Consider the following 14,128-nt stretch of genomic DNA (forward strand, 5'->3'; position numbering starts at 1 on the left):
ATAAAATATAGTATGCGTACATTCTCGATCCTAACACATAGTAAAACTCTAAGAATAAAAACAAAACAAACTTTTTACATTTCTACTGAGCATAAAATGCTTTCAGTGTGACGACTAGAAAGGATGTGGCATTTCACATTTGAATCTGAGAAGTAAAAAAAATGCAATTCTGCAGCTTTACACCCCCTGAGAAAATACATACAAGCAGAAGCTTTTCTTTTCCCTTTCCTTTATAAAAATGAAAAGGAAAACCTTCCTGTCCCTATTTTTTGAAATGTCATCTTTGCATTTCAATGGCGAAAACACGTCACCCCTTGCTTCTTCCACTGGGAAGACATTTTCTATTGACAAAGATTTTTATATATATATATTCCTTTGACAAATGCATATGATAATTGCAGAAGCTGTTCCGGCTCTAAGAAAATCAGTGGCAGACACACTGCCAGATTGAATTGAGTCACCACTTTACAACACATCTGGAACTGACAGTTACAAATCAGTCAAGATCTGGAGTAGCCCACAGATATAAGATCCACAAAACACAGCCTCCTACAAGGCACCATTTGTACAGCTTGACAGGTGTACGCAGAGTTAATGGTTTTTGTTCAGTGTTTGAGATGAATTCTGTCACTGTAAAGAATATGAAGAGGGAGAATGTGTGGTATGTTTTACACATGAAAACTGTAAGGATGGTAATGTTTACCACTGATAAGTGTAAGTATCATGGGTGCAAAATGGCGAAGGAGGAGGTCGAATCAAGATTGTACCTCGAAACAAGCCAGAAATGACAAATAATGATCACAATGATGCAGTAGGCAAGAATAAAAGAGATGACTGAAAAGAGCTACAATACTGTGCAAAAGTCTTGAGCAACTCCCTTTTCTTTATATTTTGCTAGAAAATGGAAAGTGGGTGGATGAAGGCATACAAACATACATGGGAGTACAGTACAAACTTCTAACAAGTTTGAACTGCCTTAGACATTTCTTTGGATTTTTGCTGCCATTTGTTCTCTTCTCTGTAAAAATGATCCCATGCTGCTTCAATGATGTTGAGGTCTGGGCTCTGGGGAGGCCAGTCCATGACTGATCGTATCCAATTGTCTGCTTTTCTACCCCGGTATGCTTTTAATTCATTGGCAGTGTGTTTGGGATCATTGTCATGCTGATAACAATGATGGTATTGTATTATGGATCAAAATCTGTTGATTTCAACCTATAGTTCCATTTATTTTGACAAATCTCCAATACCACCGACTGAAATGCTGCTCCAAACCATGACAGACCTGTGTTTTACAAATGGCTGTAGACCCTCACTGTGATACCTCTCTCCTGATCTGCTCTGCTGACAATAATTTCAACCAAACATTTCAAACCTCATTTGATTCATCACTCCACGAGACCAGTTGTGAGATGGCATTTTATACTTGAATGATCTATAGGTAAGTGTTAAGTGACAAACAAAACATTCCTCTGCAAATGGACTGAAATTTGTGAAAAAGCGGCCAATTTCTCCAAAAAAAACATTTGAAAGACCCTCAGAAATCCCGGAGAACTGCCCAGAGAAATAGCTGTAGGCGTTTCAAGATGGCTGTCGTTTTTGTAGAGATTTGCTTCTGGTAGGATTTTTTTTTTAATGTGAAAAATCTATTTCAACTTTAGAGAAAAATATTAAAAATGAAAAAGAAATGGAATTTTAAACGGAAATGTCAACAGCGTTAAAATTAAGGAAAATAACTGGATAGCTGCAATAAATTGCAAAATCGTATTTTAAGTGTTACTCTATAAACATGCCCCAAAGGTTTCATGAAAAAAAATGGAACATTTATTTTAAATATTGTCCTTTTATAATTGTCAATTAAATCGCTTTCAGCTCAAAAGCTACAAAGATGCATGACCGCGACAGCGTTACTTCGTGCTGCGGCACCGCCGCCGGAAGTGTATGTCAAACGGGTTAAAAGCCAGTTGACGAAGGCTAGCTAACCGTAGCTGTCAGCCGGGTCCAGTCATTGTGTAGGGATGGAGGTTACACGGAAAAGTAAGTAGCCAGACACCGTTTTCAGCGATTTACGGACTTTTTGTCTCACCATACATTTCACGATAGGATGAAATAGACTAGTGGTATGACAGATATTCAGTACTGAGCAGACTGAAAATGAACATCCCAGCGTGAGTGCTGCCTGCGAGCGAGCTACCCAGCTAGCTTGGTAGCTGCGGTGTGTTCAAATGCTGGCTAGCATTGCGCTAGCATTCTGATACTGACTGACTGACTGTTTTCTTCTCTCAGATTATAAAGACTGCTTAAACACTGTGTACAGCGCGATAGAAGAGGCTGACTTCCTTGCCATCGATGGGGAATTTTCAGGTATCCGTGTCAGAGCTGTAGCAGACGTTGGTATTGAAGTCCCCTGCATTATATGTGGAAACTGACATTTTTTTTTAAATTGCTTATTTTAAAGGGATAAGCGACGGTCCTAATGTCAGTGCACTAACCAATGGACTGGACACACCGGAAGAGCGATACACGAAGCTTAAAAAGGTTAGCAACGTTGAGAAACGCAGTTTATGCATATTCAATAATACTGCAACCTCCATACACACAATTCTAGTTGGAACCTCTACTTCTTTTATGGTCCTGCAGTAGCTTGAACACTTTCACTTTTCCGTTTATCGTTTGAACGTGTTAACATGTGTTTCTCTCCATGCCTGCAGCATTCCATGGACTTCCTCTTGTTCCAGTTTGGTTTGTGTACCTTCAAGTACGACCAGGCAAAGTCAAAGTGAGTGGTGTCTGTTTGTTGAATACACTAAATGTGTTATTCTAATTGGTGAAACACAAAAATAACTAATCAGCTACTGGACTCCCATTAGTTTGCTGGGGTGTGGTCCTTTACATTGAAGTGCACCATAATGCATAAACCACAGATGGCCTCTGGTCAAGTGTAGGCATACTGTTTTAGATTCAGACTTATCTACTGATATTCTCCTCCTTGGGCATTCTCGCACTTAAAGCCGGATTATGAAATGGATCACTGCCCACAATTAGGCCCAAAAGCCTCCAGGCTTACTACATGCCCATTGCCTTGTACCATTTCAAATGAGGGTCTGGGACAGTGCAGTTTCTAGACACATTATCATAATCTGTTTAGGGAAAGAGGTGGTTGGAGGCCAAAATTAGAGCAACTGTGTCCAGTAATATTAGGCTTGTCGCTTTTGATATGGTTACTTTAAAGGTGGGGACCAGGCCTGTGACCAGGCCTGTGACCACTCAGTCAGGTGTTGTCTTCAAAACAACTCTGGTGCATTAATATGGCAATAAAAGATGAAGCCAGTCTGCTGTTGCGTGACCAGCTTCTCTTTGTGGTAATACAGAGAATAACCATGATAAATCAGGGAAACTGGCCAATGCCAGTTGCTGATTGCATAAGCGAGTATTCACATAAACTACTTGCAGAGTGTAGCCAGAATCTCATAGATTGACATAGGTGCAGGCATTTTTTATTAATTCGTTAATGTATGCTATTCCTAGTTTTCCTAATTTATTTCTACTTACAAGGAGGTTGATGTCCTATTTTGGCCTTTGGTCCAAAAATCTATCTTTGAGCCATCGTTTGGTTTACTTTTGTGATGCATACAGTTTAAACCAATTCTTTGTGCATGTGAGATAATGTTAAATCCTGGTTCTGAAGACACTGTAATTTTTGTGTATGTGTGTGTGTGTCTGTATGCCTTGCAAAATATTTGTCAGTAATGCAAGACATTGTAGCAATATATAACTGGGGCCCAGTCTCCCTGTGGTGCTTAAAAGATGTAAAGTGCTTGAACCATATATATTTCTGCAGGTTATTGCAATAAACTCCCAGGAACTTAAATTATTTCTCCCCCCCCATTTCCTTGCTCTGCAGGTACATCACAAAGCCCTTTAACTTTTATATATTCCCTAAACCGTTCAGCAGGACATCTCCTGACATAAAGTTCATCTGTCAAGTGAGTATTGTTCCCCACATTATTGAATTGCTTCTTAATAAGCAACTGGGATATGACCTTTTGGATTCAGAGAGATTTAGATGGTTTAAAAATGGTGCTTCATGAAATGCTGGTTCAGCTGCAGAAAGCTTTAATAAAAGTATTAACACAAACACATTTTGTCATTTCAGAGTTCCAGTATCGACTTCCTGGCCAGTCAGGGATTTGACTTCAACAAGGTGTTCTGTCACGGTGAGTGCCCAAAAAAAAAAGCAGTTCTAGATATCTCTTGTTATACAAAAATCTTAAAATGGAAGCTCACTGTGATTACTTGGCCTCTATACTTGATATATAATTACTCATAAAAGCTATAAAGGGTTTTCTGCTTCTACGTTATAGCAGTTATGGTGACGTGCATGCACAAAATTGCCATCAGATTTCTGAACCATGTGCTCTGGCCAGTTTTCTTGCCACCGTGGGTATGTTGGTGAATCAGAATCATTCTACATCAGCAGGCTTTTACAATATAAATGGAAGCCTGTGTACTTTGAGTTGAGGGAGAGAGAAGCCTGTACTGCAAAGGGGAGAAAAAAGGGCAGAAGTCGTCCAGCTGAAGAAACTGAAACAAGGGTCTGAGAAGGAAGCCAGAAAAGGTGCAGCTCTAAAATAAGTTTTCACAGGACGGATGATGGTCAGTCTCCAAAGAGAAACACTGCAGTTATCAAAAAACATCCGTATCCTTCGGCATCTGTGGAATACTAGAAACTAATTAAACGAAGTTATATAAGCGGTGACGGATGATCTGATATCCTCGTGTTGGTGTTGTTCCCAGACCATCATGAAAATGTTGTTCCAGGTTCAACATTGCAAGTGACCAATCACATTGTTGTGACGTTATTCCTTTGCGCGCCAAGCCATTCGTGCATTTATGAAATTCCAATATTGCAAGGACAATATCAATTCTGCTTACCGTTTATTAAAGGGTTAGGGTTAGGGTCCGTTGATCGGCGGACAGAGGCGGTTTCACGCAGCTTAAGTACAGTTTTTTGTTTTACGCCGGTTTTTCCCGAAGTCGCAAAGGTATGACGTCACAACATTCTGATTGGTCACTTGCAATGTTGATCCTGGAACAACATTTAGTATGATGATCTGGGAACAACAGCAACACGAGGATATCAGATCAACCAAGTGGTGACACCCAGCACTGATGGAAGTCATTTTTAATAAATGGTAATAAGATTAATCATAAAATAAACATGCCATGCATCAGGGCACCATCATCCACTAGCTTCTTCCCAGTAAAGGTTTTAATGGTGATTACAGGAATAGCACTGCTGTTTTGGACACTAGAAACACGGTTTCTCACTGCCTTGGTAACGGCTCCACCTCTTTGCTCTTCGCTGTGTGTAAACGGTCTCCGGCTGCACGTTAAACTGCAACGGCGTCATTGTCACTGCTACTGTTGTTAGCAGGGGTTTGTTTTTTGGGATGGGCTACAGAGCTTTGTGTTAAAGGAAGCAAAGAATTTGTGTTGAATTCTTTATAGTATTACTCAATGAATTGTATTTAATTCTGAGCATTTTTTTTTTTTTTTTTTTTTCTTTTGGTTTATGGTGATTTTAGAAAGCTGTAACAATGTTGTAGTAAAATCAGTGCTCATTTGAAAGAAGTGAGTACATTCTCTTAGACTGCTAAATCTTCATCTGTTTATCTGTATGGTCTGCGGTCATCTTCAATTCATTCATCGAGTACGAACAAATTCAGGTACAAATGTTTGTGTGCACATAGTGAATGTGGCCCATTGCTGAAACTTTTTCTTGTTGCTTAGCGCACACTCCAGAGCACAAACCACACATTACAACTATGCCCCATTTACGCCCAGTGAACCCTGCTTGAATCATGTTAATCAACAACCTGTGGGTCTCTCTCTATTTTCACGTTGCATTCTTTCTGTCTCAATTGTGCGCCTGCAATTTCATCTAATCTCAATGTGCAAATTAGTTTGGCACAGACGGCTGATTTGTCAACAAACATTGCACGTCCCAGGCAAGCAGTGGACCAGCAGTGCACAATAGCGTGACTGCTGCTACCTGGCCTTCCACAAATGCAGTTGGGATGAATCGGTTGCATTATATTAAGTGCATTAAACCTCATCTGGATACACATTCCATGTTTGTACACGCTGCACAATAAGCTCCAGGTCACTGCAAAGTTTAAAAACGAGGCTTTGTGGTATTTTAAAGGAATCCCCTACCTAAATCAGGAAGAGGAAGCCCAGCTGAGAGAGCAGACAGAGGAGAGGAGGAATCAGCATGCTAATGGTGTAGGGACACCATCCTTTATCTCCCCATCATCCTCCAAAGGCTCTTCACATGTACCTGAGGAACATAAAGATTTCATCAACAAAGTTGTGTAAGTGCTGCTTCAGTTGTTTTCTTTACAGCATCAAATGAGTTCTTTGATCATGTTTTAGCTTTTGGTTGATGTCCTTGGTGGTGTATTGGTCAAGGAAGCCACAAAGGAAACGTTGTTTGCTTTTGAATACTCTACAATCATTTTTGTTTTGTTTCCACTACAGCGAGAAGGTTGAGGCCCTCATGGTTAACTCTGAGAAGACTTTGGACCTGGAACCATGCACTGGGTAACTGGACACTCTTCTAGAAAAGCTGCATCTAACCCAAACTTTTGTTTTCACCATGTAAATTTAATTTTATTTCTACTTTTGCTTTCCAGATTTCAGCGAAAGCTGATATACCAGACGCTGAACTGGAAGTGAGTGTTGCTTAAAGCCCTGTCTTTGCTCTGACGGTCTTGCTTGGCTTAAAGATTAACATTTGTCTTGTTCCTACAGGTTTCCAAAGGGCCTGCACGTGGAAACTGTGGAAACAGAAAAGGTATGCTTATATTTTGTTTGAAGCTGTTTTTTCACTTTTTGCTGTTTTGTGAACATTTGAAAATACATATTTGTGTCTTTGCAGAAGGAGCGATACATACAAATCAGTAAAGTTGACGAGGAGGAGAGGAAGCGGAGGGAGCAGCAGAAACTGGAGAAAGAGCAGGCAAGCTATCAAATGTTTCTTGTGCTAATTGTCAAGCTTGTATGAAATTCAGAAAAACATGTTGTAGCTTTATGCATTTATAAAACTAACCGAACTGAATCACCTCCCCCTGACAGGAGGAGCTAAATGACGCTGTTGGTTTCTCCAGAGTCATCCATGCCATCTCAAAGTCTGTAAGTCTAGTTTTTCACTTACAGATTTGTACACAAATATAGACTGAAGCTTTATACCAACATGCAATTTTGTGAGCAAAGTTTTGTTTGTTAAAGAATTTTATAGTGTTGCGTTTTGTTTTTGTTTTTTTTTGTTGTTGTTGTTTTGTTTTTTAGAACTTTTTTTTTTTTTTTTTTTTTTTTTTTTTTTTTTAAATTTGCGTCCATAAATGTGACATTTACAGAACCACTCTTTCTGACTTGCAGGGTAAACTAGTTGTCGGCCACAACATGCTCTTGGATGTGATGCACACCATCCATCAGTTTTACTGCCCTCTGCCTGAGGTATGTTTTGCATATTTTAAATATGGAGCTAAAATGCATTTTCGGTACAAGAAATGGCAATTTCAAGCTTGGTATGAGATGTATGCATTATTTAAGGCGGTACTCTCTCTTTTTTTTTTTTTTTTTTTTTTTTTTTTTTTAAGGATATTCAAGACTTTAAAGAAGTTACAATGTGCGTCTTCCCAAGGTAATGTTGTTAAATTTGGGGGTTTTTGTCATTGCAGCAGGGGTTTTGCATTACTTTTTTTTTTTTTTTATTTGTTTGCTTTAATTGATTGATTTATTCACTTGCAGACTTCTAGACACCAAATTGATGGCTTCCACTCAGCCATTTAAGGTAAATCATTTGCTTAAGTGCTTTTAGTGGATCGCTGTTGGTCACTAAGATGTATTGAAAAGATGGGGGTGGGTAACACTAATTTATGTTTTGTTTACTTTCCATCTGTGAACCCATCAGCTGAACTGCTGACTTACCCTCATGAGGCCCATTTTTCAGGCCTTCTGCTACAGCCAGCCAATATCTAGGCTACAATTTCCTATTTTTAAAACTCAGTCTTAATTGGACAGCGTTCAAAATTCAATTAGTCTTCTGCTTCATGTAGACTTTTTTTTCCTGGATGTAGGCAGTTACTTTGAAGTCTTCATCTAAGGGCAACAGTCTCCCTGAAAGGTTAACACTGTTACCCAGTATGATGGCTGCATTGCCTGCAAGTCCTGAGTGGCGACACCTTCAGCATTTCTGGGTTATCCTGCCCGAACTCTAAACAAGTACCAGTATGATTTATATTGCTGTTGTGCTGACCTGCAGTTTTGGTAGTAACAGTAGCATTAATAATAACGTTTGCCTACACAGTTAGAATTCTGCTGATATCAGTTAGTCAAGAGCTCAAAATACAAATGGAAACAAAAAGCTTCTGACATCAAACATGTCACCCCCACATCCCTGTGATGTAGTTGTTTGAGATTAGTGTCCACTAAATCTGTGTCAACCTGTAAATTCCCGCTGCTCTGTAAGTACTTTAAGAGCTCCCGTGCCTTAATTTCTCTGGTGTCAACAAACTTGACCACAAGCTGATTATGATTTTAAGTAGGGCTTATTAAGACAGTTTATGTAATTGGGTCTAATTATAATGTGATGGTACAAGTGGCTAGAGCCCTCAATCACCTGAAGATATAATTTGTGATTTGTTGTAAATTATAAGTGATCAGGGCAATAATTGCACGTTCTTTTACATTTCAGGAGTTGATCACAAATACTTCTCTGGCAGAGTTAGAGAAGCAGCTGAAGGAGAGCCCCTTCAAGTCACCACAAGTTGGTGAGTAAACAAAGCAGACTCTGTCTGAAATGCAGTGACTGTTCAGAAACCCCGCTGACACACTTTTGTCTCTGTGCTGCTGTTCTCAGAAACAGCAGAGGGCTTCCCCAGCTATGACACAGCCCAGGAGCAGCTCCATGAGGCGGGTTATGATGCCTACATCACTGGCCTTTGTTTCATCGCCATGGCCAATTATCTGGGTAATCACTGATTCTTTTCACACAAAAAGTTTCAGTTCAGATATTTGATTTTAAACTTGGCGTTTCCCTTTACAGGTTCTTTCTTGACTCCGCCCAAAGCATACATCTCAGCTCGTTCCAAATTAATTGAGCCTTTCTTCAATAAGTAAGTGATTTCATAGATTTGATTTGCTTGAAGTGTTTTATTTTGATTTGCATTTTTATTTTAATAAAACCTTTTTAATACTTGTTTTCTGTTATTAAGGCTTTTTCTGATGAGGATTATAGATATACCCTACCTCAACATCACAGGACCGGATTGTGAGTAAAGTACTGCAACACAACATGACTGTCACTAATGGTCTATTATATTATCTTGGTTTGGACTCACTAATTCCAAAGTGTTTTTGGTTTTTTTTTTTTTTTTTGTTTTTTGTTTTTTTGTTTTTAACAGACCAAATGTTAAATTTTGAGCATTTCTTAGAGCTGCGGCGGTATTAAACCAAAATAAACTGAAACGGCTTAAATATTGTTAGACTCACCCTAACACAATACAAAGTTACGTTTCAAACATAAAATATGCTTGCTACAAATTCAAACTGCAGCTCGTCCACGTCATGTTTGTCTTTCTTCCCTTCTTCTTGCACAGTGCAACCCAAGAGAGACCATGTCCTGTACGTCACCTTCCCAAAAGAATGGAAGACTAGTGACCTCTACCAGCTCTTTAGTGCCTTTGGTACGTCACAATTTAGTCCATTAATTCTGCTTTTAAACGGATATTAGCAATTCTTTATAATTTACCCTCTGCTCTTTATCTACTCAGGGAACATCCAGGTTTCATGGATAGATGACACGTCTGCCTTTGTGTCCCTAAGTCAGACGGACCAGGTACAGATAGGTGAGTGTGATGCTTTAGCTAATCACAAAGTAGTAAATAGTCTTTCATAAATGTTTCAAACTGTGCTTTTTTTTTTTTTTTTTTTTTTTATATATTCTTTTTAATTTAAACACAGCTATGAACACCAGCCGCTATGCAGAGAGCTACAAGATCCAGACATATGCAGAGTACATCCAGGGAAAGCAGCAGGAAAAGGAGAAGCAGACAACCAAAACATGGGGAGAAGACAGTTGGGTGAAGCCTCACTACACCTGCTCCACCACTTCTGGGTTTGGATATTCCAGGTACTCGTGCAATGAATGCTTCACATTGTACATTTCCTGATGAAATTCTGTCCATTTTTCTCTTCTGTAGTATTTTCTTCAGATTTTCACAGGTTGTGTTTGCATGAAATATTCTGCTGTTGTAGGATGAGGAAGCGAAGCATCAGTCCCATGCAGGGAGAGCAGGGAGCTGATGATGCTCAAATTACAGATGGCTGGAGTCACTACTCTTACCCCGATACCACAGGCACCAAGAAGATGAAAACTGATGGTGTGTGAATACGTGTGTTCATTTGTACTGTTTTTGTTTTGTTTTTTCTCTGTTTGGTAGTATGCAGCAGGGTTCCCCTAGGAAAGTACTTAGTAGAGGATGAGAGCAGGTGGCATGGTGAATGATCATCACTGCCAAGGAGTTAAAGTTAAGCAAGCCTGGGTACTCTAGTGCTAGATTAGTGTAATTTTATTAATATTGACCTGCTCCAAAGCCGAGATGTCAAATGACTTTGATGACATTATTTCCAAAGATATTTATGGTGAATAGTGAGGGAGTGCATATACTAATAAAAGCTCTGTCTTAATGCATTTTCTACACACACACTGTGTCCCATTAAATGATAATGAATACTCTGAACTATAATCTTGGGTCTTGTGCACTGTTGTCGCTGTTTCCTAGATGCGGCAAATACTAAAGCTGTCGAGAGTAAGACATCCGAGGGATGGCTGAAGACGACGTAAGTAAAAGCAGCCATCATTTATGCTGACACTGTCATGTTTGTTGTGATTTAAGCCTCTTATGGTTGCTGTGTTCTGCAGGGATCTATCAGATTCACCTGGGCTAAGTCCAGCCCCTGATGATGAGAAAAGCCCAGAGGGTACAAATCCAGGCAATGACGCTGATGGGACTGTCCCTTGGCAACAAACTCCAACAGTACACAAGAGGAAGGGTCAAAAGAACAAGAAAAAGAAATCTGAAGGTGCGTTTTGTTTTTCTGATACCGGTCCATTAACCTACTTGCAGGCCTGGAACAAAGATTCTCCTCATGTGATTTTTAGGTTTTTTTTTTTATTTATTTATTTTTTATTTATTTATTAAATAATGGTTCATCGTCACATTTAGATGTTCTGGAAGTAAAAAAAAAAAAAAAAAACAGGACCAGGTCAGATTCAGGCTGACTCACTGCTTTGAGCTCTTTGTAGTGTTGTCAAATATAAAGATGTGTAGCTAAAATCCGCTTAGCTGCGCCCTTTCCTAAGTTAACTGTACTCCCTTCTTTTATCCTAGATAAGAATAAGACAAACTAAATCTTCTCAACATACATTGATTAGCCACAACATAAAAGTGTGTGTGTGTGTGTGTGTGTGTTAACTTGAACAGGGCAAAATAGGAGTTTCAGAGTGAGACCATAGGTGTATCTCCAAAAAAAAAAATCTCAGGCAAGTTCCAATCCCAGTGGCCTTGACCTCAAGGTCAGAGGTCAAGTTTTCTGAAAATCCTGTGAATGTAATAACTTACACTGGGTGACGTAGGTTTATGAAATTGATATCGCAGGAGGCCAAGAAATGGCACTGAGGGTGCCAGTATTTTTGTGTTATGTTCCTTTATGCCATCTTTTTGACATTCCAGAGAATTGGGAGAAACTGGAATATGGTGGGAGTCAGGTAGGGAATATTTGACAAAGGAGATCTGCTTGTAGTTGATCTCATAGAAATAATATAGTTACCAAATATACTTGGACTATAGTGTTTTTCTTTTCTTTGTTGCTGGGAGTCTCATTTGTGAAAGCTGAAATTAGGTGAGAATCTAAGGGTTGACAACAGCCTGAGGATGTTAGTAAGGGATTACATGGCAGTTTAAGGAAGGGGAGGACTAACGGTAAAAAATAAAACTGTACATTTATCATATACTGTTTAATATGACCTGGTGAATGTAAACACTGGGAGCAAGTTGTTGGGTTTTTTCAGTCATGTGAAAAATGTGCGTCTCTCCTGTGCAGGTGCTGAATCTACACCAACACTGTTCGAAGTCCCAGAAGTCTGGTAGCGAGAGGTGAAGCATGTAGAGGCTGCTGTCTCATACTGGGCTCCTGCAGTCTCTCTTCCTAAGCACTTGGGATATTCTCCTTCAAGGTCGTACAGTACTATATTCATTTGTTCATCCAACAGCTGTGGATACCGTGTCCATAGCTACCAGCCAAGCTACATAACTGGACTACTGACAGAGAACACAAGCCATAACAGCAGCTGCCATATTTTGATCCTACATCAGAGGAGCAGGCAACTCCTCTGGGTAAACACACACAGATGTACCACCAGATCTTTAATATCGAAATTATTGTTCATTTATTCTCTGATGTGTTCAGACTGGTATCTGCCACCACATCCACGTTGTCACTTTGGAAACATTTACACGTTTTAATGACGGATACCTGTAGTCAGTCTTATTTTTGTGAGTGTGAGTTGTGTGAGTGTGTGAGTTTATGCATGTGAGGGAGATGTACATTTTTCTCCCGTCTTTGTATCCCTGTGAGTCATAAATTGTGAGATATACCACTTGACAGGTCCTATAGTTTACAAAGTCAGGGTTATTTAGTATTTTAATGCAGTCCAATATTTTTTCCATTTTTAAAAAAGTAATGAGAGGTGCTTGTATTTCTTTTTCTCTTGTACAGAAATGATTTTTCTTTACCTTTTTGTGTTGAATGTTTTGTAACCGTGTCAACCTTCAGCTGTCTGAGTATGTTCTAATGCAAAAGGTGTAAGCGTTAAAATGACGTATACATTTTTGTATGAGAAAGTTTAAAAATCCTTGAATATTTCCTTGGAAAAAGGGGAAAAAAATTAAAGAATGTTTCTTACTAATTGTTTTTGTCTCATTTTCTTAAACAATTGTTAAATAGACTTTTTTTTTTTTTTTTTTGTTTTCTTTCCTTGTTTTGTTTTTTCCACAACATGTGTTAAAGCCTTACAAAATTGTGCCTTCATTCTTTAAGTACATGGCACTGTATTGAATATTTGTCTTTTGGGTTTTTAAGAACAGGTGCCACTTAAGGGTAAATAAACACATTTGAGCTGTTTGAGAACGCAGTTAAATCAGTTATATATCCAAAGTGTTGGACATCAGCATCATGGAATATATTAGACTGGAATTAAAACCGCAGCAGTGTAACGTCTGTGACATGATTGTTTGTTGGGGCGTTTGGTAAAAAGTCACAGGGAGACCATCCTGTCCCTTTTAACATCATAAATGATCTGACCCTGATGAAAGGGATTACTACCCTGCTGGCTAAATTAACTAATGCTGAACATCAAAGTGTAGAAAAGAAATAATGTGATACTGGTGGAAGTTCTTCTTCCCTACTGGCTGCATTTACATAGGGTCATATGTAATATCCATGCATGAATTGGGGAAAAAAAACAATTTCCTTCGGGGTCAACCTTCAAGATCAATAAAGTTTTATTGAATTGAATTGAATTCTGTTCTATTTATGCAATTCAGAGCGGTGGAGCTACCTTAGGATGAGAGGTGGAGTACACCTTGAGCAGCTCGACAGTCTGTTGCCAACACAGAGGCAGACAACCATTCAGAACATACAAACTACACACACAGAGGCCAAATGGTCGATTCAAACCAGTGACCCTTTTGCTGTGAGGCAACAGTGCTAACCACTATGCAGCCCATTATATTAATATATTTATAGTTTTTAGCTAATCCACTCACCACTGTTTTGGTGAGAAGCCTTTTCCTGTTGGGAAGCGGCACCTCTGCACAGAGCGCAAACAAGCACTGGTATCCTGACTGTTTTATCTTCTGATAATTCACTGGAGAATACTACAAAAAGTTCATTTTGTGCACATTTTCAAGGGCCGTGTCACCATACAGCAGATTAAGCAGAAGAAAGTGGATGGATGGATATATTTGTGATTAGTGGCATTTCCATACCTATATTGATA

General features: G+C 39.1%; 1 protein-coding gene across 2 annotated transcripts; it reads left to right on the top strand.

The window, feature by feature from the left end:
- The first annotated feature begins 1,903 nt into the window (after positions 1-1,903).
- parn (poly(A)-specific ribonuclease (deadenylation nuclease)) lies at positions 1,904-13,032 on the top strand. 2 transcript variants are annotated; one of them, XM_040046706.1, is made up of 27 exons: positions 1,904-2,037; positions 2,287-2,364; positions 2,459-2,538; positions 2,712-2,779; positions 3,905-3,986; positions 4,157-4,217; positions 6,209-6,377; positions 6,544-6,606; positions 6,699-6,737; positions 6,817-6,859; positions 6,944-7,024; positions 7,141-7,197; positions 7,444-7,521; positions 7,665-7,708; positions 7,816-7,858; positions 8,762-8,837; positions 8,927-9,037; positions 9,113-9,182; positions 9,282-9,337; positions 9,666-9,752; positions 9,840-9,914; positions 10,030-10,198; positions 10,324-10,448; positions 10,851-10,908; positions 10,991-11,151; positions 11,553-11,611; positions 12,172-13,032. In XM_040046706.1, the coding sequence occupies exons 1-26, from the start codon at positions 2,019-2,021 to the stop codon at positions 11,582-11,584; spliced, it is 2,025 nt and encodes a 674-aa protein (XP_039902640.1). In that variant the 5' UTR covers positions 1,904-2,018; the 3' UTR covers positions 11,585-11,611; positions 12,172-13,032. The 2 variants fall into 2 exon arrangements, with proteins under 2 accessions (XP_039902640.1, XP_039902568.1); XM_040046634.1 differs by lacking the exon at positions 11,553-11,611.
- Positions 13,033-14,128: the final 1,096 nt, after the last annotated feature.

Source organism: Simochromis diagramma, unplaced genomic scaffold (assembly GCF_900408965.1).
Source record: "Simochromis diagramma unplaced genomic scaffold, fSimDia1.1 OVJJ01000798.1, whole genome shotgun sequence".
Classification (NCBI taxonomy): Eukaryota; Metazoa; Chordata; class Actinopteri; order Cichliformes; family Cichlidae; genus Simochromis; species Simochromis diagramma.